Genomic DNA, 27732 nt, shown 5'->3' on the forward strand with positions numbered 1-27732 from the left:
ACAACCTCGCTCTTAATCTAATTGTTGTTCTGAATCATAGCCACAAGAGGGAGGTGTTTGCCAGTCTTTGCTCAATTTCCTTAAGGAGCTCTTGGCTTGCGAGAGATTGTCCTGCGTGCATCTGAGTGAAGCCTTTGCTGCTGATGGTTCCAGCCCTTGCAGGCCAGGTTTGGTCTTCTGTGCTGCCTCATTGCCTGTAGTGGGTGTGTCGGCATAGTCTAATCTGGACTTCGTAACGAATTTGGATTACGCTCATGAAGGCGCAGAATCCAGTTCGTGTTCTTTCTGTGTTGGTTCTGCAAGGCAAACACAAGTGGCAAAACCCAGTGGCCATTGTAATCTAAAGCCAACCAGTAGTTCAGACTAGATACACACGGACCAGATGCCACTTTTATATAGTCATTCTCCAGCGCAGGACCCTCCTGTGCCGGAACCAAACCTGCTTTTGAGGAAGAGCACGGAACTTCACTCCTTTCTCTCACTCAGGCCTGGCCTCTGTGTCCAGGCACCACTGCCCAGTGCTAATGGAGACAGTTCTTGATCCCTTTTATCCCCAGTGGGTTGGAGCTACAGCGGACAGTTCAATTGCTCGAGGGCCCAGTGTTTGTGTGGGTGTTCCTCTGGGCATGTTGCTGGTGTAGCGCATGCAAGGGACTGTTGCAGCAAATGTGCTCTCAAACCCCAAGAATGGTCCAGGGCCCACTTCGCTAGGGATGGGGCTTCACACACGGCTCTCTACCCAGGTGGACAGTGTTTGGCTCCCATCTCTTTAAGATCTGTTTGGCCTTTGGTCCTTTTTTTGTCCCCCCGCCCCCTTCCTTAGGCTACTGTTTGGGAGATCAGCAGATGGGCCAAATCCCCAACCTCGTATGTGTCCACTCCTCCCCCAGCCAGCTGAATTGGGGGTGGGCACTGTAGGGTAAAGGTCTATCCAGGTGCTGCCTCCTGGTTTACCTGCATATGTGCTTCCAAAGGAAGGCAGAGTGACTGGTCTCAATCCCTTTTGCCTTCCCATGTCTGTTCTGCACCATTCACAGACGTGTCAAAGGCCATTCCCGACCCAAAGCAACGGCTTTCATGTCTCGTATCCGCTGGCTCCAGCAAACTTCATCCTGGGACTGTAAAGTCTCTCGCTCGAAGCAGCCTGCTGCTCATTTCAGAAGTGCTGGGCATCCACAAATCCCATTGCCACTCGTTGGCGCTGCAGGGAGCTCAGCACCTTTTAGCCATCAGCCGACTTTTATTGAGGTGCTTCAATAAACCTGGCGTTACGGTGGCGCGTTACCAGCCCCAACTGACGCTTTCCCCTCACAGTTGCCTGGATTTGTCTAAAGTCCAAGTTCCCCTGAGCCAACGGCTCGGTGGGCTGACACAGTTAAGACGCATCCGTTTCATAGCCAAGGGTACACAAAGGAGCCATGTGGCCAGCATCGTGTCCGACAACCAAGGAAGGTCTCTAAATCAACTTAAATACTGCAGCCATCATTCAGTGTTTAACAATTGATCTGCAGCCGTTCAGTTGAAATCAATCCATCCCTGAATTGCACCAAACTCTTACCAACCAGATTGAAAGTTAGTCAATTCCTTACTGAATTAGACTTCAGGGCTCGTCTATACTAGAAAATTAGGTGGACTCAACTACGTTCGTCGTGGGCATGAAAAATCCACAACCCTGGAGCAACGTAGTTAGTGACCTAAGTTCCCGTGTAGACAGCGCTAGGTCCCTTGACCTAGCTACCGCCTCTTGGGGAAATGCATTGCCGACGGAAGAACCCCTACGCTGTACTACTGCGGCATTTCTAGTGTAGACAAGCCCAAACGATTTACACAGGTTTGTAACAGTGCCGTGCAATTCAGTGAGGAACTGGCTAAACTGCTGAACATCCGGTTTTAATGGACTGAAAAGCAACCTCCAGTTGGGTTTTGCATCTGTTTAGATAAAGTGATTTAATTACAGCATCTGAGCAAACGAACGCAGTCCTCCAGGCTCGACATTTGCTGTTCCCCCAGGATCTAGTCCGGGCGGACACTCCATCCCAGCGGTGTTACAGGCGCGCCATGTGCAGGTGCTGGAACCAAGGTGAGTGATGCTTGTGTTAGCAGGGAAAAGGGTTAGCCGGGGGTTAGACCGCTAACCTGGGACTCAGCCTCAAGTTCAGTTTGTCGCTCTCCCCCATGCTGCTGACGTGACCTTGGGCAAGTCACGTAGGGCCCGATCGCCAAAGGTGTTTAGGCTCCTAACGTCCATTGATAATGGGAGGATCGGCCAGTCTTTCAATGGTATTTGGGTACCTGCTGAGCTGTTCAAAAGCACCACTGGAACTCACTGAGAGTTAGGGGCTTTGGGCAATCTGTTAGGTGCCTAAATCTCTCAAAATCTGGTTCCTCGGGTGTTTCCTGGGGTAGCTGGACTTGTGAGCCCCCTCACTACCACCTGCCCTTAGTGCGAAGATTTCTGGTCTGTGCCTACTCAAGATTAGCGCCCTCACTCTCCCAGCCTCTGACAATGCAAGCTCTGCCTTCCAGGCCTTGCTCTCTCTCTACAGGTTAGCCACATGCATGCACCCACCCGGGAGTCCTCCCAGCATCCCGCTGGAGTGCCCAGGCCCTGTGCCACCAAGTGCATGCAGAGCTCTGAGAGCCGCTACTCCCTGGGAATACAAGCTTCAACTCCAGATCCCCACACTCTGCTTAGCACACGGCACTTGGAAGTATATGCGGTGAAAGGCAGAATGAAGTTCATCATTGCAGAACAGAGATTCAAAAGACAGTAAGTACAAATATTGGAAGCAAATAGTTACATGGCAAAGAAAATCATAACACACCTGCTGAAGCCTAAACTTGACTCACCAGCCATTCCCCCATCTCCTACAGGCTAGCTTACCTCAAGTCCTTTGCCCCAGTGTTTTCAACCAGGATGACGGAGATCCCCCTTTGATAAGATTGAACGTATTGTCCGCTTGGCTTCACAGACTGAAAGCTCTTAGGGTGCGTCTCTGCACCACCACACATAGCAGGTCTGACCTTTGATCTTCACCTGAAAATAGGGTCTATCCCCCTACAGGAACAGTTTACCTCTTCCCGTTAATTTCCTTCTGAAGTCTCTGCAAGGGTGTGTAGACGTACCCATGGGGCTCAGCCTTCCCTTGCCTTTGAGCACCAGGGGCTGCCAATCGGCAGTGAAGCCCACCACTTGCAAATCCCCAAGCTCCTTGCAGGCCGTCGGAGGTCCTGAGGCCGGGAACAGGCTGTTTGCTCCCTGCGCTGCCTCCCGTACATTTGCACAGGAAACTGGAACTGGCAATGCTGGGACTTCGTGGCTTCCTAACTGCACCGAGCTGAGAACATGCTTGGCCTTGTCTACTTTTTTTTATTATTATTTTTAATCACCTTGGGGCCTGATTTCATTCCATATCTTTCTGGAGAAACCAGCACAATCTCGCACAATCAGAACTCTGTGTCGAATCCCTGGGCTTGGACAGCTTTTGTGTTACTCTGGCCAAGTTTAATTCCGCACCGTCGCCCGCCCCCAGATAACAATCAGGCTTGGGGCAGGAGCAGTGCTCTTGGCATTGTGGATCTGCTCCCCAGGAAAGGTATTGGTGCAGCAGCTGGCAAACCTGTGCCATCCCGGCACCCCACCCTTCCCCGCGGGAAGGGATCTGAAGTTGTGGAAACCTAGCAGAGCTGGCTGGGAATGGGGGAGGGGAAATCAGTGTGAGAATGCCCCAAATCTGGGTGTCCTCAAGATGTGGGTTTATCTAGTTCCTCTTCAGCGCTTGTGTCTCTGGGGTTTCTGGTTGTTAGAGAGAACATGGCTTAGGGGCACTTCAACTAATAGGGCCAGACATTCAACTGGTTTAAATTTGCAAAGCTCCATTGACTGTTTTACGCACCAGCTGAGGGTCTGGCCCAGTGTGGCACTGATTGAAAACTCTCTGAAGGGGCATGGCAAATAACTGAGCCTGTTTGAAGCCAAATAGTACTTTTTAAGAGGAGTCTGGTGCACTGTTTGGTTAAGCAGGGTCCTGTGTGGGTTGCATAGCTGAGAAATACACTCCTTCGCTGAAGAATTATGCTGCAAAAGTTAAGTTTTTGTTGTTTGATTAGAACATAAGAACGGCCATAGTGGATCAGACCAAAGGTCCATCTAGTCCAGTATCCTGTCTCCCGACAGTGGCCAATGCCAGGTGCCCCAAAGGGAATGAACAGAACAAGTAATCACCGAGTGATCCATCCCCTGTCGCTCATTCCCAGCTTCTGGCAAAGAGAGGCTAGGGACACTATCCCTGTCCATCCTGGCTAACAGCCATTGCTGGACCTATCCTCCATGAACTTATCTAGTCCTGTTTTGAACGCTGTTGTAGTCTTGGCCTTCACAACATCCTCTGGCAAGGAGTTCCACAGATTGGCTGTGTGTTGTCAAAAAATACTTCCTTTTGTTTGTTTTAAACCTGCTGTCTATTAATTTCATTTGGTGACCCCCTACCTCTTGTGTTATGAGGAGGAGTAAATAACAGTTCCTTATTCACATTCTACACACCAGTCATGATTTTATAGACCTCTGTCATATCCCCCCTTAGTCATCTCTTTTCCAAGCTGAAAAGTCCCAGTCTTATTAATTGCTTCTCATATGGAAACTGTTCCATACCCCTAATTTTTGTTGCCCTTTTCTGAACCTTTTCCAATTCCAATATCTTTTTTTGAGATGGGGTGACCACATCTGCATGCAGTATCCAAGATGTGGACGTATCATGGGTTTATAGAGAGGCAATATGATATTTTCTGTCTTATTATCTATCCCTTTCTTAATGATTCCCAACATTCTGTTTGCTTTTTGACTGCCGCTGCACATTGAGTGGATGTTTTCAGAGAACTCTCCACAGTGACTCCAAGAGCTCTTTCGTGAGTGGTAACAGCTAATTTAGACCGTCATTTGATATGCGTAGTTGGGATTATGTTTTCCAATGTGCATTACTTTGCATTTATTAACATTGAATTTGATCTGCCATTTTGTTGCCCAGTAACCCAGTTTTGTGGGATCCTTTTGTAGCTCTTTGCAGTCTGCTTGGGACATAACAGATTCTAGCTGTTGCGGTTGTAAACATAACCTTGAAAATGTGAACAGGGTGTTTGCTGACGCAGTGATGTCTGCTTGAGTTTGCACACAGCCTGAAACAATAGCGCTGGACGGCCTGATTCAGGTAATTGAGCTGTTAACTCTGAAACCTAATGGTGGCCAATTGCCAATGCTATTCCTTCTCGCAGAAATACCCAGGAAATGTTATTGTCCCAGATTGCTCCCCGATGTGTTTATAGCCCCAGTTGGCCCTTACCCAGTAGCCAGATCCTCTAACTCCCCACCCATCCACCCCTGGCAACTCCTATCTGAAATCTATGGCACGTTAGAAACTGAACATGGAATAGCAAAATGATTCAAACGGGCTGTTCTTCCCATTGCTCATTGCCATATTTAATTCATTAAAAATCTCCCTTGTGGGATTTTAAATGAAGCCACTACAAATTTTGCCATTAACATCCCCAGGATACCAGTAAATTGAGTGATCCAGCAGCTATGGAGCACAAGGGGCCTTGAATATAGGATGGGCCCCACTTGGCTCTGAGAGCTGGCAGGGCACCTATCTGGTGAGGAAAGAGCAGGGACCAATAAACAATTCTCTAGAGCTTCATCAGCCAGCGGGCCGGTGAGGTGCATGGGGAAGTAAAAGATTAAAATTCTCCCAGGATCTAGGAGGTCAGAGAAATGGACCAACTGAGCCAGAGTGGCAAGTGGGTTACTGTCCATCTGAAAACGAGGCTGAGATGAAGGAATGCTGCTACGAGCGCTCCTTCTACCTCTGAAGAAGTGTGACGTAACAGGCAGGGGCTGGTGCTACAGGAGCAGGGGGTTGACTGGAGAGACTGTGATGGCAAATCCACAGAGGGTCTGCAAGGAATGAGGGGGTCTCTGGAGTGGGTGGGAGGAGAGGAAAGCAGGTAGCTTTGTGGGAGCGATAAGGGTGCTTTGCTATTATGTGTATTAAGGTAGCACCGAGAGGTCCCTGAGTGTGCTTGGAGCTGTACAAGCATCCACTGAGGGCTTGTCTACAGGAACAAGTAGACCACAACTAGCCTGCTGCGGGCTAACTGGAGGTGCATGCAAACAGAACGGCAGCTTAGGGCCGGGTACAGTCACTCCCCAGCTTGCTGTATTTGATTGTTCAGCCGGACGACCCCTTAGAGACAAGTCAGTAAACGAGACAGGACCAAGGGTGGGAGGGGAAACTGAGGCACTGAGCTGGGAGTAGAATCACCCCTTGCTATAAGTACTGGCTGTTTGTCACTTGCTACATAGACCGCCCGGAACCACCTGGTATCTTATTGCTCTGCTCCTCACCTCCAAAGCCACAAGGCAGCCGTGCAAATCCATCTTTGCACGAGCGCTTGGGATACTCGCCTTTCTTGCAAGCATCCCCTTCTCTTGCACCAGGAAGTGAATGGAAGGAGCTCGTGAATAGCAGAGTGGGGCCACTGTGCTGTGGCGTGGCAAACATTCTTTCCAATATTCCTTTGCTGGTGGCTCCAATCGAAGGCCGGAAGGGAAGTTTGAACTACCTGCAGGAAAAAAATCTTGAAGGGTAGAGTTGGTGCAAACTCTCTTCCCTACCCTCCCACCCATTTTTCCCCCTCCCCCTCATTGATTCGATTAATTTCTCAGCCACCCCTATGAGGAAATCCTGTATAAGTCCCCTTTTGCCATGGGGAAACTGAGGCACTAAGACTGTCGCACTCTGCTCCCAGCTGGGAGTTGCCCTGTTGTAACTACTAGACAAACTGGGCCCGTTTCAGTTTGGTGCTGAGCCTCCCACAACTAACGTGAGCCCAGCTGGAGTTTTCAGGGCCGTGCAGGAAGCAAGTTAAGGTGACCCAGGGTTCTTTCCCCGGTGGAATTAATCTAACACCTCCCAAGGGGCCGCAGCAGGGCTCTGTTCCCCCTGAGAGCTCCAGCCTCTTGTCAGACGTGGGCTTTGTCTTCCTATATTAGGAGCCGCTGTCCAGGAGGAACCCAGCCTCTCTGGCGCTAGCGGAACTGGCAGGACGGCCTCTGGATGTCTAATCTGTCTGGATAGCTGTAGTGTGTGTGTGGCCATGGAGAGGGTGTTGCCCGGAGAGCCGGATGCCGGCTTCTGTTCCTGGCTTTGCTGCTGACCTGCTTGGTGACCCTGGGCTTCCCCACCGTCAGCCTGCGAGCTCCAGGGCTGGGACTGTCTCTCACGTGTGCCGTGCAGGGCCCCAATCTCTATTGGCACCTCAGAACCTGAGTGATAATGGTGCTTTACCCAGGCTGGGGGGTGTGAGATTTGCAGACACAGCATTGCCCACACTCTAGGCTCCAAGCTCCTGCTGGTCTCTGTGCAATAGCCGGGGGTCCTGGACTGGCGCTGGGCAGTGGGGAAGGAAGACAGGGTGCTGCTGAGGGAATGGGGAGCAGGGCTGCCTCCGTCAGACCCCTGCTTTGCAAACATGCACCTGCCTTCTCCCAGTTCTATTAGCATCCAAGTGAGACCAAGCCCCTCTTGGGCCGGGCAAGGCCCTGCCTCTAAAGGCGCCTATGGGCTAAAAAGCACCAGCAAAGGGAGCATCCCCCTGCTGGCCATGTTCATCTCATCGTTACCTTTGATCCTCCTGTATGTTGTCTCTTGTCCTATCCCCAGTTTGTAAGCGGTGCCGGGCTGCCTTGTCCGTACAGCGCCTGGCACAATGGTAATCTGAATAATAACTACTGAGCTGGTTAACACAGCGTCCGCTGTGGGCAAGGTGCTTTGTCACTCTGTGCCTCAGTTTACCCTCTTAGCTCATCTCTATTTAGATGGTGACCTCTCTGGGGTAGGACCCAGCTTTTTGTTCTGGGTTCGTAAAGCGCCTGTCGCAATGCCGGGCTGGCCCATCGCGAGGGTTCAGAGTTGCCACTGCAGTGCAAATAATATTTATTAGCCCTGTTTTATCACTGGGAAGCTGAGGCACTGGGAGGTCAAATAACATGTCCGAGGAGCCTGGGAATTGAACCTAGGTATCCTGAATCACAGTGAGTGTCTTAACCACAGGGCTACCCCCCACTCTTGGTTTCCCTTGGCTGGTTGCTGCTCCCTTTACATTCTAACTCAAACATGCCTGTGATTAGCAATTCAGAGGCTCTCCCAGCCCGTCCCAGATGCTGAAAGCCCTCCTTTGTTCTGCTGTGACTCACATCTGTGTACACATTTGCGGCCACATTTCTGCAAGCACAGGATGCCGCGATTGAGATGCTCTCTTGGGACTGTCTGTGTTGGCAGCTGTTGGCCTTGCTTTTAAAGGTGGCCTGCAATGGAAGAAAATAGCTTTATGTCCCCTTTTTTTGCTGCTGCTTTATTAGGTGTATTAGGGTAGCACCTAGAAGCCCCACCCAAGATCCAGGCTCCATTGTGCTAGGCACTGTACAAATACAGGGGCCTTGTCTTCATCGGGGAAAGGTGTGTGGGTGTGAGAGAGAGAATCCTAGTATAGACAAGGCACGTAGCAGCTTTGATTAGAACCACGTGACATTTTTCAGCTAAACTTTTTTTTTTCTGAAAAAAAATGCAGATTGGGGTCCACCGAAATGTTTAGCAAATTTGTATTGGTTTTAGCATGTTGTTTCAGTCCAAAAAAACCAAACCAAACCAGTCCCCTCACAAAATCCGCAAAGGATCCAAACGCATGTTTGAAACTACTTTGTTTTAAAATTTCCTTCCGTTTTATTTTTGAAAAACCTACAACCATTTTAAAAAGTGTCAAAATCCAAAATGAAGTGGGAAAATTTTTTTGACATTTCAGTTGGCCAAAAATTTCCAGGGCAATTTTCGTTTCGGGTTGACCTGAAACAATTTTTTCCCCCTTCAATTTCTCAGAACGGTCAGTGAACCAAAAAACCCCATTCCTTCCCCAGCTCTAGTTTTGACCTCTATTAGCTGATCGAGGCCACTTCTAGACCCCTCCCTGGCACTGGAATGAACAAAGCATAGGGCTGGTGAAGGAGGAAGGATGAAAAAGTGTGTGTGGGGGAGGAGGGGGCGATATTCCAGGGTAGAATCGTTGGGAATGGGGATGGTAATCAGTGTAGGGACAGCAAGACTGGGAGTCACATGGTTAGAAGTAAGAAGTCAAAATTTTTAGAGCTGATCAAAAATTTCCATCAAAAATGGGAAACTGGGTGTCCGAGCCAATGACGCTTTTCCCGGGAAATGGCTGCTTGCCTTAAAAACTGTCGCTTGCGGCCCGAAAACTGAAAAGTTTTGGCTAAAGCCCAAAGTTTGTTTCAAGTGTTGGTCAAAATTTGTCTGTTTTTTTCCAATAAAAAATGGAAACCTGTCTTCTGAAAACGCCCACAGAAGCGACAAAGGGTTGGTTCTCATTGCAACTTTGCTGTTGGGAGCAGGGAAATGTTTTTCATCCAGCGCTAGCAGCTTGATTTAGCTGCGGGAGGGCTCTGAGAGCGGGTGACCCTGTCAATGAGGCAGGACAGACCCTGGGGCAAGCACATTCCAGGCTTAGCCACGCGCAGCATCCTCGGGATGAGTTGATCACATCTGACTCCCGGCACAAAGCTGACTGGGCTTACGGGAGAAGCGTCACCACGATTCAGGCATGTGACTTTCCCCGCACTCCGGTTTGATCTGGTGCTAATAAAGTTCATTCCTGCAGCTGCCCGGGGTTCGTGGGATGGACCAACCAGACACAACAGCTTGCAAAATGGGCAGCTCCACCCAGGCCATCTAGCAAGGGAGGGTGATGCCCCAGGGGAATCTATCTATGTGAAGTACATAAGATCTGCCAGGCTGGGTCAGACCAATGGTCCATTTAGCCCAGTAACCTGTCACTGACAGTGGCCAGTGCCAGAGCATCACAGAGAGTGTATAGGACAGGGAAATATGGCAGAGATCCACCCATCTTCTTCTCCTGGCTTCTGGCAATCAGAGGATTAGGGTCCCCCTTATTAGGATGAGGGATTATATCCCTGATCATCTGGGCTAATAGCCACGGATGGGCTTGCCCTCCATGAATTTAGCTAGCTCTTTTTTAAAACCCAGCAATGAGTTCTACAGGTTAACTCTGATGGGTGGCAAAGCGTTTCCTCTTGTTTGTACTAAACCTGCTGCCTATTCATTTCATCAGGCGATCCCTGGCTTTCTCATTGTGGGAAAGGGTAAATACACTTCTCTGTTCCCGTTTTCCACACCGCTTTTGAGCTGATAGACCCCTATCAGATCCCGTTTCATTTCTAAACTGAATAGCCCCCAATCTGTTTAGTCTCGCCTCGTCCCGAAGCCCTTCCAGGCCCTTGATCATCTCGGCTGCAATTCTCTGCCCCTTTCCCAGTTCCGCTGTCTCCTGTTTGTGATGGAGTGACCCGTACTGGGCACCGGATCCAAAGTGCGGGTGCACCAGGGATCTACATAGTGATATTTTCTGTCCCTTTCCCTGATAGTTCCTAACATCCTGTTAGCTGCTACTGCTGCACTTCAGTGGCCCCCAGTAGCACCGGGGCAGCTCACAATCTTTAATTGCATTGTTCTCACACTCCTGCTGTGCGGTAGGGCAGTACTGTTACCCTGGGGAACCGAGGTACAGGCTGTATCTACGTTGTACTCACAGGGTGTGACCGCAGTACATGTAGATGTACCAGAGCTCGCTTAGCTTTAATCTTGTGACCAGCAGCAATGCCGCCAGCCGCACAAGTCATCAGCCAGGGTTCCCGGTGGGCACGTACAGCTCCCAATATTGCAGCTTCACCTCGTTAGTACTCGTGTGAGCTAGGTTTACATCCTGTGAGTGGTGTAGACATATCCCAAATCACATGGGCCGCCCGGAGTAGAGCAACCTGGGTCTCCTAAATCCTAAACTAACCCCTAGCCACGAAGCCATCCTGCAGTCAACCTACAAGCTTGGAGCCAGGGGGTGGGAGCTCTTTGGAAGATCATGATCAGATACTGGGGAGGTATACCCGATTGCTAGAGTAGCTGATGCCTGACCCGTTCCTGGCTTTGCAGATCAGGACCAACCCCCGTGACCTGCCAGCAGAAGCAGGTTGGGAGCTGGCGGAGGGAGCTAGATGCTGAGGGCTGATTCTTATCCTGACACCATTCCAAGCCCTTCCAGTCCTGAGTTCCTCCGAGACGCTTCGGGGCCTGCGGGATATTGAGTTTCTGTCTCTGTTATTAAAATGCCCCGGGATCCATTCGCCACTAACCGCACATAGCTACCAGCTGGAACGCGAGGCAGGGGCGGGTGCTGCAACCTTGCCAAATGCATGGGCCTCTGTGACAAAGTGGGAATGTTCTTAATGTTTTCTCCGAATACTGTGTGGGTGCCTCAGTTTCCCCCATGCCTTTCTTAAGGTGGTGGGATAAGGGTGTGTGATTTTTGCCGAGCCCTGGACAGGTGTGATGCTGTCTGCACAGAGAATGGCCGACACCCTGTCTCCTGGCAACTGATGGCCTGGGCCCCTCCCCTGAAAAGGTGCCAACTGAGGGTGTTGGAGAACAAAGAGATCAGGTGGCCTCCTTGCCTGGGGAAAGAGACAAAGGCCAGAGGAGGGGCTGGAGGGGGCTTCAGTTTGGAGCTGGCTGGGGAAACGGAGGGAGGCCCAGAACCAGGCGCTGGGCTCCCTACCCCCCAAGATGGACCTGACTGAGGGGTCCTGTTCTCTGTTCCTACAAGCTCTGGTTTAGACTGTGTTCCTGTCATCTAATAAACCTTGTGTGTTACTGGCTGGCTGAGAGTCACGTCTGCCTGTAGAGTTGGGGGGCAGGGCCCACTGGCTTTCCCAGGACCCCGCCTGGGCGGACTCACTGTGGAAAGCGCACAGAGGGGCAGAGGAAGCTGAATGCTCTGAGGTCAGACCCAGGAAGGGCGAAGCTGTGTGAGCTTCTTGCTCTGGAGACAGTCTGCTCCGAGAGAGGAGGCGCCCCCAGAGTCCTGACCGGCTTCGTAGGGAGCAGTTCCAGAGCATCGCCCGGTGACTCCGTGACAGCCTCGTGGTGATTTTTGTCACTGCCCAGATACTGAGGGGATGGGCCCTTTGTAAAGACAGAGCGAGGTTAGCTGCAGGTAGGGAGTTGTGGAGAGATGAGTGGGTTAGCTGGGGATTCTGCTACATAGCCAGCCTGGGAGCTGAGATGGGAGGTGTCAGACCCCCGGTGACTCACAGTGCTGGGGCCTGCTCTCAAGTCAGTGCTTTGACTAGGTGTAATTGCGTGTCTGTCCCACTAGCTGTGCCCCACACCTGCCCCCCATCCCCACAGCAGAGATCTAAACCAGGGGGCCCAGCCAGTGGCCCACAGAGGGGGTCTCCCAAGCCAGCAGAGACGGTAGGGGCCGAGCCGAGCTCCTCTTAGCTTGATGGGGAGGAGTCCACAGGGGTTAGCACCTTGATACACCTGGGTTCAATTCCCTGGTTTATCGTCTATTCCCGTCTGCAAGTCTGTGCCTCAGTTTCCCATCGATACGAGGGGAATAATAGCCCTGCCCTGTCTTACAGGGGGATTGCGAGGGGAAATCCATTACTGATGGTGACGTGCTTTGAGAGCTAGTGAGGGAAGGTGCTGCCTGTTCTGATTTCTCTCCCCGGCCCTGCTTCCAACACCCCTCTCTCCGGTGTATCTTCTTCCCCTGGGAAATCCCCAGGGGCAGCTCCATCAGTAGTTCAGACCCACGGTCTCCTCCCCCACCCCCCATCTCCCCTTTCCCAGTCATGGGAAGAGTCAAATCTCCAGAGAGAGAGAGAGCTTGTTTAAGAGACTAGATAAGTTCATGGAGGATCAGTCCATCAATGGCGATTAACCAGGATGGGCAGGGATGGTGTCCCTAGCCTCTGTTTGCCAAGAGCTGGAAATGGCCAACAGGGGATGGATCACTTGCTGATTCCCTGTTCTGTTCATTCCCTTTGTGGCACCTGGCACTGGCCACTGTAGGAAGACAGGATACTGGGCTAGATGGACCCTTGGTCTGTCCCAGTCTGACCGTTCTTAGGAGACTCCTTAGAAAGAAGGAAGGAGTTAGTCTGGGGATGGCAGGGGGCGGTTGGCTGGGTCAGAGCTTCTCCCGCAGAGACATTAAACCCCAGCCTTTGGTTAATTCTCTCTCTTTATGGTACCAACTAACGTGATCTAGGGCCATGAAAGGGATGTTGCTGGGGTGCGGGGTTAGAGGATTCCATGGAAGGCTTAAAAGGGCTTTTGCTGACATTGATTTCAGTTGCTCCTTTGCCCTTGTTCCTAATGAATTAATCCTGGCTTGGCCAAGAAGAGGGAGTGGCTGACAGAACCCAGGTACGATGACGCAAAAAGGATTCCCGCGGTGCGCTCTGCTTGCCGAAGATAAGCTCCCACCGTTCCAGCTGTGACGCTGGGCCGGGCCCCTCAAGAGCTGGGAGCTGGGCTCGAGCCCTCAGCCTACGTTACGCAAGGCACGAGGTGTTTTGGCAGGAGCTGGAAGGCTGGGTCACTGCATTAATGGCCCATTGGCCCAGCCACTAGACCGCACAGAAGAGCCGAGCGTTCCCAGGGCGGGTCCAGTGCCGCTCCAGCTGGGCGTGACGTCACGACTGCAAAGTGAATCAACGAGGCCGATTCCAGCTAGGAAGAGTCAACCGCAGCCTTGGAAGTAAAGGAAGAAGGCACCAGCTTCCCCAGGTGGCAGGAGAACCCCCCCCTTTGGGGAGGCTAGCCTGCCCGCCCACCAGAGCCCCGAGCGTGCCCCCCGCCGCGACTGGAGGAGCCCCAGCCCTCCCGAGCACCGAGCCGGTCCCAGCTCCGGGCCAAGCTGCCGCCCCAACCCAGCCATGCACAGGGTCTGATGTGGGCCAGGGCTAAAGCCTCAGAGAGGGCGAAGCGACTGGCAGGGAAGAATCAGGCAGATAAATACGTAAGCGGTTTGTTTTGAAACAACCTCCATACCCAGCAGCCAAGAAATGTGCTATTTTTAGGGCTGAACTCTGGATAACCTTCAACCTGACCTCTTCCACCCAACCACGCAGGCTCCCAGCCCCTCCCCGCCTGCCACAGCCCTGGGCTCGGGGTGTTTTCAGCAGGCCCAAAAGAGGCACGTTGTGTCATCTTGTTTTGCTGGGACCGATCTCCCCAGATTCCCCCCCCTTCCCCGCCCCCACTGCGTCAATGAAACGAAGCAGCCGGAGGCTGGAATTCAGTGATGGTTTCCCATCCGTATGAGCAGCCTCTGCCCAGCCTGTCGCTAAGCCCAGTCATCGAACCGGGACTCACTTCCGCCCTCGGCAGCGCTCAGCTTTGGACAATGCCTGGGAGCTGAGCGCCATTCAGATCATCTCTTCCCACAGCCTCGGAAGTGAGATCCGGAGGGGTAGCACTGGGGATCCCTGACTGAGATCAGGGGCCGGGGTGTTGCACAGATCCCGGTGGATTTGTGTGCATCAGGGAAATTCCCACCCGGGTAACTGGGATATTAATGCACGGTTGATTTCCCTGGACAAGGACCGAGTGAGAAGCAGCCCCCGACGGAGCCTAGAATGGCTCAAGGTCGCATAGCAGGTTGCGAGCAGAGCAGTGATTAGAACCCAGGTGTCCTGACCCCTAGGCCGGTACCTGAGCCACTAGCCAATGCTGCCCCCCTCTGCTGAAGACCCATCTTGTGAGGGCAGAGATGATGGACAGAAACACCTCTGCCCCACACCCCGGGGGCGGGCACTAAACGCCATCTGTTTGTCTCCCCCTTGGGCAGGTTTGGGGAGGCGGGTTAACCATGGATTTGTGACCCAGCAGCGTTGGCTTCAGAGTTCGGGATCAGCTGGGAAAGGAAACCCAGGGTCAACGGGTCCCAAAGAAGTCACTGAGAGAGAGCTGAGGCCACGTCGGGTGCCTGGGCTGGGAGCTTGGGGGATCAGAATAAACGTAGGGGCTAGGGCCAGATGTGCTGCTGCTGCTGGTGGCAGATGTTGCTGCAGTGACTCATTGCCAATGTGCCCGCCTAGGCTCACCCATTGATTTCATCTGGAGTGGCACGCCCTCGGGCCAGAGGGGGCTCGGCGCTGGGAGAGTACCCCCCCCTCCGTGGAGTGTTGAAATGAGGATCCTGCGATATTCCAAAGCCAGACATCAGAATCCTGGGCAGGGCCTGGACCCTGCTCCACACAGTGCCCGGGAGCTGCCACGGCTGGGCTTGCAAACAGGCCTGGCCCCGAGCAGAGCAGCTGAAAACCCCGGCAGATCTTACAGCAAAGAACCTGGTTGCAAAACGGACCCGTCTTGCCCTGGAATATCTTCTCCAGAGGGCTCTGCCATTCCAGCATTCTGCCCCCCGCCCCGGCCAGTGCTCCCAGTTCAGTCCTGGGAAGGATCGCTGGACCCCACCCTCTGCCCATTGCCAGTGGGAGCTCTTTGATCACAGGAGCAGCCAGGGGCACAAGACACAAAGAGCTCCCAGTCCGACCGGGCAAGATGGATGCAGGGTGGGAGCGGGACTAGGGGCCCAGAGGGGACTGAGTGACTTGCCCCATCAGAGCAGGGAATAGCCCACACGTCTCCTGATCACTGATCTAGAGCATCAGCCATGAGGCCACTGCCTAGAGCCGCGCACATCCCCTCCAGCCCGCCCCCCCGCCTCCTGGCCGTAACCCAGCCCTGTCACAGCTGCGCTGCCTAGTGGGACTCGGCTTCCTCCCGGCAGCAGGAAGGAATTTGTCACCCGCCGGCTCTGGGATGCTCCGTGTCGACACTGGTCCTTCACATCAGGGCAACGGTTCTGACCCGCTGACCCCTAGGGACGGGGCGGGGACCCCGCGAGCTGCATCTGTGGCGCTGCTGGGACGCCGGCCCCCGACCCCAGCCCACGCCTTCCGCGTGCAAGATACTAAATCCACCTTCATCCCAGCCCTGGCTCCATCCACGTACAGCTGCTCCAGTGCCCCACCCCCCAGGCACAGCACGGAGGGGCACTTCCACACACCAGGCCCGGACTCCTGGGTTCTAGCCCTGGCTCTGTCGCCAGGAGGCCTCAGACCAGCCCCTTCCCCTCTGCTGGCCCCTGTGGGTAGAAAGCTCCATCAAGCCCTCAGCATCATCAGTTAATTAACGAGCACGTGGCTGGCAGAGGCCCCTACCCACACCTACGACCTTTGGGGGGGGCCTCTAAAACAGGGGACTGCCTCTAGCCCCCCACCTGCCGGCTTTCCCAGACCTCCATCCGCACTGCGCAGCTCGTGCGGTGGCACAGAGGCAGGGCGGATGCCTTGTTCCTCCATTTCTCTCCTTATCTGATCTGATTCCTGGCCATGTGGACGGCCTGGGAGAGATGGGAACCAAAGTCATTCCTCCTCTTGTGAGCTGGGCCGAGGGTCTGCAGCCCCAGAGCCGGAAGGCTGGAAGGAAGTAGAGGCACACATAGACACACACATATATATATATATACACACAGCACATATATCTATTTGCTCTGGAGGGGTTTCAGAGCAGGAATGTGTTTCCAATTAGCCACTTCCACGGCTTGGAATCATGCACTGAAACTAGGATCCCTTCACCCTTAAAATCTACCTCCCCCACGCACATCATCAGCCCCAAAGGTTAAGACCCCTTCCCCGTCAGCTCCTGGCCTGGCTGCATCTCGGAGATCTTCCGTCTCCACCTGTTGACGGGCCCCAGCGGCGTGAGATCTCAGCTCACCCTGGCACGGCTGACTTTGCTTTGGCACCAGAAGGAATATTATTAAGCGACTGTGTGTCAGAGCAGGGGGGGAGCAGGGCAGGAGGTGGAGTTTTCAAGGCAGTTTCAAAGAGCCAGAGGAAGAAAACAGCAGCGTAGGCAGAGGAAAACCCGGAGGGAGCGGTGGGGACCTCATGGGCTGGGGTGGTGGCTCCGAGTGCTGGGGACACGACTGCTGTCAGCCACCCCGGGGGAGCAAAGGCAGCAGAACAAGAATGCAACTGACCAAGGTGTGTTATCAAAATCTGCGCAGCAAGGGGAGGAGGGGCGGGGGGGGAGAAGGGAAGGGTCAGATCATGTGACGAACAGTTTTGGGGAGGGAGGAAGCGCTGCAGGGAGGGGGCAGAAGTGCGTGTGGCTGCGGGGGGTTCGCCATCAGGAGATGGGAGCCGTTGTTTTGCAAAAGGTGAAGCAATCTAGTGGGTGAAATGGGAAACAGGAGCCGGGAACTCCCCAGATTGGCCTCCGATTCCCAGCATGAATCACTTCCCCTGTGGTGCCTGGCCCCCCATCTGCACAGTGAGAATCCCAGCTCAGAAACCCTCCTCCTGGCCCCCCGTCTGCACAGTGAGGGTCCCAGCTCAGAAACCCTCCTCCAACAGCTCCTGAGGAGAGGGGACCCAGGGACCATCGTAATGGAGCAGAGCAGGGCCCAGCCGGTCCTGTGGCCAACACCAGCTGATTCAAAGGCAGGGGCAGCACTCCCCAGTATGGACAATTATGCAATAACCATTGCACCAGGGAAGAGCCTTTGTGACCCCCTGGGACTGGCATGTGCCCTGAATTAAATCCGTGGATTTACATCCTTGCTAATAACAAATACCAGCTAGGGCCGGCGCACGTTCCCCCACAAACAGCCAATCCTTTTTTTTAACTAAATTTCATGAGGCGGTGAGTTCCGCAGGCAGATTAGGATGGAAGGATGCGCTAGCCAATGTGCGGAGGACAAGAAGTGGCTAAGTGTGTTTAAAGAGGAGAGGACCTTGCTTTCCTCCAGCCTCCTGGGCTGCCAGAGAGGTGTGAGCCACCCCTCTCACGGACCACGCGATGGGGGGGCCGCCGTAGCGAGGAGGCAGCTGTGTCAGGGCTCCCTGTTTCACCCGACGTGATGGGTTTAAGCGCCGAGCTGCGTCAGGGAGGTGAGAGAGCTGCTGAACCGGGGACTTTTCCAGCTGGGAAAATAAAGCCCCTTTCTGTGCTGTTTGCATGTTCCCCAGGCACGGGGCCTACCCAGGGTTTGTGTTCCCCTGCCTGCATATTTTAATTCCTCCCCAGGCTGGGAGCTCTCGCTTTCCCTTTCTCCAAGCCTCTTTCTCTGGCCTTCTTGGCGCCATCTGATTTGGAGGACGTTCTTTGCATTTTTTGAGGTCAAAACCTGATTTGAGGGGATTTTGTGTGTTTGTGTTTGGCCGGAGCAAGGGGAGCGGAGTGCACATGGGTGAGATCCGGTCGGGGATCCTCACAGACGTCTAATTCACGATCGGGGGGGGGGGGGCGCTGATGGCGGGGCTAGGAGAGGGAGCGTGGAGAGAAGTGTGGACTCCAGGGCTGGTGGAACAAGTAGCTACTAGGAATCTAGAAGCTACTGAATTCAGCGGGACCAGCTGATGGAATCAACGGGCCAGAACTTCCCCTGGAGATGACGGGGAAGCAGTGTGGGCTAGCAAAGGCGGTGTGATATATTGGCTAGGGCATTGCACGGGGAGTCAAAACCCTCTGGGTTCTCTTCCGAGCTTCGCCCCTGATGTTAGATGAGTTGCTTCCCTGCGCTGATTGCCTCAGTTTCCCCTCCCCTACTCTCTGTCTGCTTGGATGGTAAGCTCTCTGGGGCAGTCACTGCCTCGTGGGCTGTGATCTCTGCTGAGCGGAATGCAAATCGCGAGTGAACGGTGCTTTGTTTTATGCAGAAAGTTATTGACTAGATTTGCCGTCTGCAAACGGATCACGGAGCCTTGGGTATATGGACGGGAGATCCCTCCGTATAGCTGAAAATGTCACTGGCCTGAGCACAGCTGCTGGACAGAACACGAGTTGCAACAATGTGTCATTTCATCTCTTCTAAGCCAATAGAAACAGCAGCTGCCTGGGGTTCTAATGAAGTCACATACCTTTGGGGGGAGGGATAGCTCAGTGGTTTGAGCATTGGCCTGCTAAACCCAGGGTTGTGAGTTCAATCCTCGAGGGGGCCACTTAGTGCTCTGGGGCCAAATCAGTACTTGGTCCTGCTAGTGAAGCCAGGGGGCTGGACTTGATGACCTTTCAGGGTCCCTTCCAGCTCTGTGAGATAGGAATATCTCCATATGTTTAGTGACTGGGCAGAAGTAGCAGCACAAGAGGAAAACAGCCCTACTCTGCCCCCACCCTCTTGAGTCCTTGACATGAGCTCCAGCTCTGTGATGTGGGGCAGAAAGCTGAGGAGACCTGTTCCCAGAGCTGCCACTGGCCTGCTGGGTGACGTTAGCCAAATCGCTTGCAGTGTCTTCCTCTTTGCTACCCTGGGGGGCAGGGACTGTGTCTGTGGGGCCCTGATCTTGTCCCTGGGGCTACTGCCATACAAATCATTACCAACAGCTTGTTCTCCCATCGCAGGGAGCTGGAGGGCAGGAGAATGGGGCTTGTGGGGGTAGAAGCAGCGGCTCGGGTGCCCAGGGAGCAGGCCGACCCGATCAGCAGGGAGTGGCTTTCCAGAGTCACCCTTCTGCAGAAGGGAAAGTTTGCAGGAGAATTTCAAAGGCCTTGTTTATACTTGGGACTAAGCCATCAGAAGCCAGGAACGACGCAGCAGACAATGGATCTCGCCAGCTGCACGGGGTTAGCCGCACCAGGGCAAGCCGCGGCTTGGTCTGCGTCGGGATCGGTCACACCCCATCCCTTACTGAGCACTTCCTGCAGCAGAGCCCTCCACCGGCCGTAAGGCGGGGCAGTACTATTAGCCTCATTGCACAAAGGGGGAAACCGAGGCACGGCAAAGTGACTTGCCCAAGGGCACACAAGATGTCTGCGGCAGAGCAGGGAATGGAACCTGGGTCGCCGAGTCGATGGCTGGTGCCCAGCCATTGCGCCTGCCCACGCTGGCTGCTGGCCACTGTCTGAATTGGGCTAATCCCCAGTCTAGACATGGATTTCGGGGGCAGCCTGGGGTGTGTGCGTCAAACCCAGGTGAGGTCTCCCAAAGCCCTGTTACCATGGCATAGCCCCTGGTCATTTGATTTCATCTCACAGCAGACTTTGTCTAGCATCCAGGCAGGGGCACGAGGCGGGAGCTGCCAGGAGAAAAGATCTCACGGATGTCGCAGCAGTCGTAGGGTAAGCCTGGCTGGCTAGGTGCTTTCCACGGGCCCATCCCCACAGCATCTGGGCGTTTTACAATCATGAATGGATTTTATCTTCACAATCTACCCTGTGAGTAGGACAGGACGATGACCCCATTCAGAGTGGGTGAAACTGAGGCCCGGAGAGGGGAAGAGAGAGATCTTGAGATTTTTCCAAAAGCCTGACGGATAGAGACTCAGGAGACCCGGGTTCTACTCCTGGCTCTGCCAGTGATTGTGGGCAAGTCACTTTGCCGCTCTGTGCCTCAGTTTCCCCCTCTGAAAAAATAGACAGTAATTCTCTTTGCGCTCCCCTCCCGCCCACCTCTCAGCTGCAAGAGGCTCTCCATGCAAAGCAGTGTCGCCACGTGTCTTCTGTTTCTGAGAACGAGCTGCTGGTGTCGTGTCCCTCAGAGCCTGTCTGGCCGGAGGAGGCTTGAGGGAGGAAACTGCTTGGGGGGTAGAGGGACGTATAGGCCCAGCTCCTGTGTGCAGTGGCACAAGCACTGAGTCCAAGCCAGGACTTTGCGCAAGGCAGCTCGGCCAGAGGGAACCGCAGGATCTGTCTAGGCAGAGGTGGGCAAACTACGGCCCACAGGCCACATCCGGCCCGCGGGACCGTTCTGCCCGGCCCCTGAGCTCGCCCCCGGGCCCTCCCCTGCTATCCCCCCTCCCCGGCAGCCTCAGCTCACTGCGGCACTGGCGCAAGGCTCTGGGCTGTGGGCTGCAAGCTCCCGGGGTAGCGCAGCTGCAGAGCCCGGCCTGACCCGGTGCTCTGCACTGCGCGGTGCGTGGCTGGCTCCAGCCGGGCGGCGCGGCTGCCTGTCCTGTTGCTCCAGGCAGCGCGGTAAGGGGGCAGGGAGCTGGGGGGGGAGGGGGTTGGATAGAGGGCAGGGGAGTTCGGGGGGTGGTCAGGGGCCGGGGGTGTGGATAGAGGTGGGGGCGGTCAGAGGGCGGGGAACAGGGGGGGTTGAATGGGGGCGGGGGTTCCGGGGGCGGTCAGGAAGAAGGGGTGGTTGGATGGCGCGGTGGGGGGCAGTCAGGGGCAGGGGTTCCTGGGGCGGTCAGGGAGAAGAGGTGGTTGGATGGGGCAGGAGTCCCGAGGGGCAGTCAGGGAGGAGGGAGGGGGTTGGATCAGGTGGCGGGGGGCAGTTAGGGGCAGGGGGTCCGGGGGCAGTCAGGGGACAGACAGCAGGGGAGGGTGGATGGGGCAGGGGTCCCGGGGAGGCCGTCAGGGGGCGAGAAGCAGGGGGGTCGGATAGGGGGCAGGGGCTGGGCCATGCCTGGCTGTTTGGGGAGGCACAGCCTCCCTTAACCGGCCCTCCATACAATTTCTAAAACCTGATGTGGCCCTCAGCCCAAAAAGTTTGCCCGCCCCGGTCTAGGCCCAGCAGCCTCCATAACAAATTATCCAGCCCAGCTGAGCCTCTGTCCCTTGTCTACAACCAGGGTCTCCGTAGGGCCATGCCAGGGAGCTGTGTCTATCGAAGGGTTAATGCTGAGCCCCCGTTGGTTCCAACCCGGAGACTTAACCTCTCCTTGCCCCCATGGGAGCTGAGGGGCTGGGTGGGGGAGCCTACACCGTGAGCTGGACACAAGCTCAGCGGGCCACCCCCCAAGCCCAGCCAGGCCCCCAAGGCTGCGAAGCAGTTGGGGAGGTTTTTTTTTTGGGGGGGGGGGGGGGGGGGTTTTCCCCCCCCCCGCCGTCATGGGGGAGGGGAAAGACAGAGCGTGGGTGGGGGGCAGGGGCCATGCTGACGAGGGGGTGATGGGCTGGAGGCCGCGGGGGCTCCCCCGTATGGCTCCCGGGGTGGGCAAGGCAGCCTCTGAAGGGGGACAGAGAGAGTCTGGGCCCAAGGGAGAGAGGAGACCCCTTGCAGCTGAAAAAGGGGGGGGGCAGCCCATGCCCACCCCCTACCCCTAGACCCTACTCCACCCTCCCATCCCCGGCCCTGTCCTGCCCACCCCCAGGCCTTCCAGCTCCCTCCCCAACCCTTCCCCCTCCCAGCCCCAGCTCGTTCCCAGACATCGCCCTGCCCCCCATCATCTCCCCATGGCTCCCATTTTCACACACATCCCCCCTGCTCCATTCCCACCTCCTGCCAGTCCCACATGGAAGTGTGTGCCTGGGGGTAAACCCAGCCGGTGCCCACCCTGCCGTGAGCCAGGCCGGGCCCAGCAACTGCTCTGACAATCCCGTTGCTCCGGCCTGGTGCTGCCAGCACGTCCTGGAGCCGGGCCACGGGCCTGGCAAAGCCAGGACCCCCTGCTCAGGTTACTGATCCCAGCTGCCACCTTCCTCTGCCCCTTGCCCCCCACCCAACCCTTCGGCACAGCCGTGTGGGCAGCGGAGTGAAGGGAGCCGGCAGGGACCCTCGTGAGTTGGACTCCACAGACGGCTGCACTGACAGGGCTAGCAAAGGGTTAATTAAGGACGTTCCCCTCCCGAGCTGCCCCCAGGATCTCCATACAGGAGCAGAGAGGAGACTGGCTAGGAACTGGTACCCGGGGTCAAGGGCTCAGCGGGCAGCTCCAGGGGCATCGTGCTAGCCCAGTTTCTGGGGCAGGTTGCACCTATCACGGATGCCGGGACTGGTGGGCCTGGCTGGCCCCTTCACCGAAGGGCTTGGGGCAAGTTACAGCGGCCCGGGCAGGGGCGTTTAGAGCTTTCCCCCTTCCGCATTCACCTTGGGATCAGCCCAGGGCTGGTCTCACCCCAGGCAACCAATCAGCCATGAACCCTCCTCTCTCTCTCTCCACAAGCCCCTCATCCAGCCCTGCCCCCTGTGTGCCCAGCTGGCATGGAGGGCAGAGTCTAGGCCCAGGGGGAGCAGAGACCCTCCCCCCCCAGCTGGAGAATGGGGTGGGGAGTCACCAGCCCGGGCCCACTACCATACCCCTAAGTCCCAGCGGGCCAGTTAGGGCCCAACTGAGACCCAGCAAACTCATCTCATCATGTCAACCCCCCTCCAGTGTTCCCAGCCTGCAGAGCAGACTCAGGGCACTGGGCTGTGCCCTGGGAAGGGATCTGTCTCTGTCTGCACTCCCCCAGCTGGGAACATGAATGGCGAGAGGGTGGGGAAACCCCTTCCTAAGCCGGCCTCAATCCCTGGAGCCCATGCCCTGCTCTCGGGCACTGCAGCCCCCTGGGCATGGCTCCTAACCCCTCCCCTCCCCTCCGGGGAAGCTGGATCCAGGCCTGAATCCCAGCAGCCAGCGCAGAAAGGCTGGCCCCGCTCCAGCTCTGATAACAGCCTTCCCCTCCTCGGAGTAGGAGCGTTACCCTGACAGGGAGCCTGGCGTGATGGAGTGACAGTGGCCAGGACACCGGATGCAGGCGGTTCAGCTAGGCCCTGCTCAGCGAGGGGGTTGGCCATGATAGGGCTAATTGCCTGTGATGAGCCCATGAAGGAGGCTGGGATCGGCAGCCAATTCCCGCCCCCCTCCCATTTCCTTTCCTCTGATATTTATCCCCAAGGGAACTGCTGCCAAGATAATAAATATGTTCAAAAATCCCCCTGAATTGGCAACAGGCCCCGCTCGATCACAGCAGCACAACGGAGACCGGGGCCCTGGTGTACCGGAGGCTGCACAGCCCCAGCCGGCGAGTGGGGAAACTGAGGCACAGAGCGAGGCAGGGCCTTGCTCTGGGGCTGTGGCAGACCCAAGCCCAGAGCCCACATTCCCTCCGGTCTACTCCAGCGCTCTGCCCACTGCGCCACGCTGTCTTCCCCTCTGCTTGGCCGTTGCGCACATCTCTGAGCGCCCAGGCACCTTCCGAAGACGTGGCCTCCTGAATCGCAGGCGGGCAGCCTCTGGTTCCTGCCACCGATCGCCAAGCGCTTTGCGAACGGGAAGCCCCGCCCTGCTTTAGGGAGGGGTGGACACTAAGGCCAAAGCTTAGGTCAAGGACCTGGCCAAGGTCACACAGTGAGGCATTTGCAGAGCATAAGAATCCTGAACTTCCAGTGTCCCCTGCTCCAATCACTAGACCCCGCTCCCCTCCTCGAGCTGGGATGAGAATCCAGGCGTCCTNTGCTCCAATCACTAGACCCCGCTCCCCTCCTCGAGCTGGGATGAGAACCCAGGCGTCCTGATCCCCCACCCCCTGCTCCAATCACTAGATCCCACTCCCCTCCTCGAGCTGGGATGAGAACCCAGGCGTCCTGATCCCCCACCCCCTGCTCCAATCACTAGACCCTGCTCCCCTCCTGGAGCTGGGATGAGAACCCAGGAGGCCTGATTCCGAGCCCCCTGCTCCAATCACTAGACCCCGCTCCCTCCTCGAGCTGGGATAAGAACCCAGGAGGCCTGATTCCCATCCCCCTGGTCCAATCACTAGACCCCGCTCCCCTCCTCGAGCTGGGATAAGAACCCAGGAGGCCTGATTCCCATCCCCCTGCTCCAATCACTAGACCCCGCTCCCCTCCTCGAGCTGGGATGAGAACCCAGGAGGCCTGACTCCCAGCCCCCTGCTGCAATCACTAGACCCCGCTCCCCTCTCAGAGCCAGGAATAGAACCCAGGCGTCCTAATCCCCCACCCCCTGCTCTAATCACTAAAGCCCACTCGTCAGTACCAAACCTGGTGAGACACAAACAGCTGATGTGCTCTGATGCCGTTCATTCCCTTTAGCCTTTGGCTGCATTCGGGACAGCAGAACCAGACGGGGGTTGCTTCACGCCCCCTCCCGGCTAGCAGCCCCTGGTTAGAAAGGCAGGTACGTAGACTGGCAGCTCTTTGGGGCAGGGGCTGTGTTTGTGCAGCCCCTGGCGCACTGGGGTCTTAGGCCGAGATTGGGGGGCGCCGATAAGCCGAATAATAATAATAAAACCTGAGCCCCTTTGCCAGCTGCGTCTCGCCCCATGCAGTTTGGTGCCTGCCCACAAGGTGGCGTCCCGTGACCTGCGCACAGAGCCCAGGGGCTGCACAGAATTTGCTTCCCTGTGGACTTGCAGGGGTGATGCCCTGGTGAGCCTGGCTCCGAGCCGTGGAGGTCACAGGAAGCCGGCAGAGTTCCTCCCAAGCCCAGCTCCTGAGTGCTCTGGGCCCTGCCTTCGCCTGGGAGAGCGGGTCAGGGTCAGGCCGGGCCTGGGAATGGGACGGCGTCTCTGGGGACGGGGCCGAGATTTGGGAGTCAGCAGGCAGAACGGGGCCTGGGCGCAGCTCGAATGCCAACTTGGGGGCGTTAAAAGGGGGCGGGGGGCAGCACAGAGCACCTAGCTGCTCGGGCAACTGCAGCCACAGCCTTGCTAAGAACTATATCAGACCAAGCGACAGTGTGGTCTAGTGGGCAGAGCACTGGGGTCTATTTCTGGCTCTGTCGGTGACGTGGGCAAATCCCTCCCCCCGATCTGTGCCTCAGTTTCCCCTCCCATCCCATTTGGATGGCAAGCCCTTTGGGGCAAGGGCTGTCTATGCAGCACCCAGCGCAAGGGGCCCCTAGCCTCAGCCCGTAGTGCAGATGACAGTGGGTAAAGGAGCGAGGCCCTAAATCTGTTATACGGCCTGGCCCCTCGCGTCCTTCGTTACCGTACTGCCCCCTAGCTGGGAGCGTCCTGGGGCCAGAAGAGGGACGGGGTCCCTGCCTCCCCATTGGAATAGAGATTTCATGAAATCTCCCCTGCAGGGAAGAAGCTGCCATTAGCACCTTGGTCCAGCGAAGACGCCCTGTTGCCCCTTCTCCCCGGCCAGATCTGCGTCCTCAGCCCTGTGGGGGCTGCCCCAGGGAGCTGGATGGAATGAAAGGAAAACACGAGGCCGAGGAGGGTCAGAAACGTTCCCGGTTCTCGGACTCTCCGGGGAGCAGCCGGGTTTCAAGGGGGCTTCAGGCGCCGTTTGGGGCCAGCCGTGGACTATGTTTGGACCCGGCCTGGCCCAGCAGGGGTATAGGGGCCATGTGCCGAGCACGGGGGGCAAGCATTGGCCCCAGCCCAGCCACTCTGCCCAGCCTCTGACCCCCATGAAGCCAGGGGCCACCAGCTCCAGGATTCCTTAGGGCTGAGAGGCCAAGCAATTGATCCCTTGACATTAACGCTTTCTGCGCCTTGCAAGGGAGGTCCCAGGCCTGAGCTGTGTAAGCCGTTATATTAACACTCCCTGCGACTGCTGAGCTGCCTGTGTCCGGGGGCTAACCCCCCCCCCCCCCCGGCCCGTAGATGATTTCATTTCTGTGGCAGGAAGCCAGCACGCTCAGCCTCCCTGCAAGGAGGGTGGGAAAGGGGGCCGGGAAAAGCGGCGGAGGGAGGAGAGGGTGTGTTTTCCTCGCTGCTGCTCCGGGTTAAGGGAAGCCGGAGCTGCATTCCGGAGGACTCGCTCTGACCCAGAGGCCCAGGAGTTTCCCCTAAGCAAGAGCGCGGCTGGAATAAGACAGAGGAGACGCCGCTGTGTCCGGCCCAGGGGGGACGGCTATGCCCGAGCCAGCTGCTGGGCAACAAGATCAGCATGAAGGTAGGGACCGGCGGGCAGCTGGCAGCCCCGTCATGGGGTGACGGGGCGGGGAGGATGGAGCGATGCTGGTTCTCTAGGCAGCTGTGCGGGTCCTGCGAATGGGACATGGGATTTAAGGCCGGACGGGACCTCCAGGTTATTGGGTCTGACCTCCTGTGCCTCCCAGGCCAGGAAACCCTCTCCTCCCCGCATGCCACACCCCACAGCTGAGTGCAGACATTCCCTGGGGGAGCGGGAGCGGGGGTGGGGGAAGCCCCTGGCCCTCTCTGCTGGGGGAGGAGGGGTGTATCCGATGCGAGCAGCTGGTCCTTAGCGTACGGTTTAAATCAATGCAAGAGTTGCAGGGCGCTGGGATTCGTGGGGGAGAAACGGATCCCAGACTCGGCATTAGAGAGAGCTGGAGATTGGGGCAATCATTCTTTCTTTCTTTCTCCTGAGCCCCAGTGCTGTATTCACTAGGCCACATGGCCTCCCTGTAGTACTGCCACATTCTGATCATTGTTATCCCCAGTGTAAATGCAACGCAATGCAAATGGAGTGACTCCAGATTGACACCAGTCTAACTGAGACCGGAATCTGGGCCAAGGAGGAGAACTGAGCTCCAGCGTCATTCAGCGGTTGAATGCTGCCGGCCGCGGCGTAGGCGTTTGCGGTCACTTCCGCTCTCTCTCCAACCGGCCGGCCTCTGTGTTTATTTAATCGGTGCAGCCTATTCTGCGCCTTCATCGTAAAAGGGAACGGGCCAAATGCACCACTGGCATAAACACAGGCAACTCCACTGTTACAGCAGGGAGGCCTTTGAGCCCAGACGTCTCTCTCCCAGACCAGGATGGGCCAGGTTTGCCAGCAGCAGGGCTGGGTTTGCTGGTGCCCCGCACGCTGCGCCTCTCTGCAGAGCTGGCGGCTTGTTTTGGTGCCTGGTCAGGAGCTGAGGGTGTGTGAAAATCTAGTCCGGAGTGGTCCGTTCCGTCGCCACAGCTTGCTGGGTTTGAGCTGGGCTGTGGCACCGCATGCCTCGGGCGTGTGTGCATGTGAGACAGCATGCGAGGCGGCGCTAGTGGGTGGATCGATTGGCGTGGTGTTGCACGAAAGCCGCTGTGCCAGTTGCAACCCCTAGTGTGAACGTGCTGCATGAGCCCTCGTGCAAGGCCTCTGCCCCAGGGTGTGCAGCTCCACGCGTGCAAAAACACCCAGCGGGGGAAAACCTTTAGGCTTGACTTTCGC

The 27732-nt window shown here is 56.2% G+C and overlaps 1 protein-coding gene across 2 annotated transcripts in view; it reads left to right on the forward strand.

The window, feature by feature from the left end:
• Nucleotides 1–16803: 16803 nt before the first annotated feature.
• The window catches only part of TNS2 (tensin 2), a 50044-nt gene continuing 39115 nt past the window's right edge, over nucleotides 16804–27732 (forward strand). Inside the window, exon 1 of one of the 2 annotated variants that reach the window (XM_034792166.1) lies at nucleotides 16804–16978. In XM_034792166.1, coding sequence (XP_034648057.1) covers nucleotides 16883–16978 — 96 coding nt within the window. In that variant the 5' untranslated portion in view covers nucleotides 16804–16882. Of the gene's footprint in view, nucleotides 16979–26325; nucleotides 26509–27732 lie in introns of those variants that run through there. The other variant, XM_034792167.1, reaches the window with a different exon arrangement.

Source organism: Trachemys scripta, chromosome 16, assembly GCF_013100865.1.
Source record: "Trachemys scripta elegans isolate TJP31775 chromosome 16, CAS_Tse_1.0, whole genome shotgun sequence".
NCBI lineage: Eukaryota > Metazoa > Chordata > Testudines > Emydidae > Trachemys > Trachemys scripta.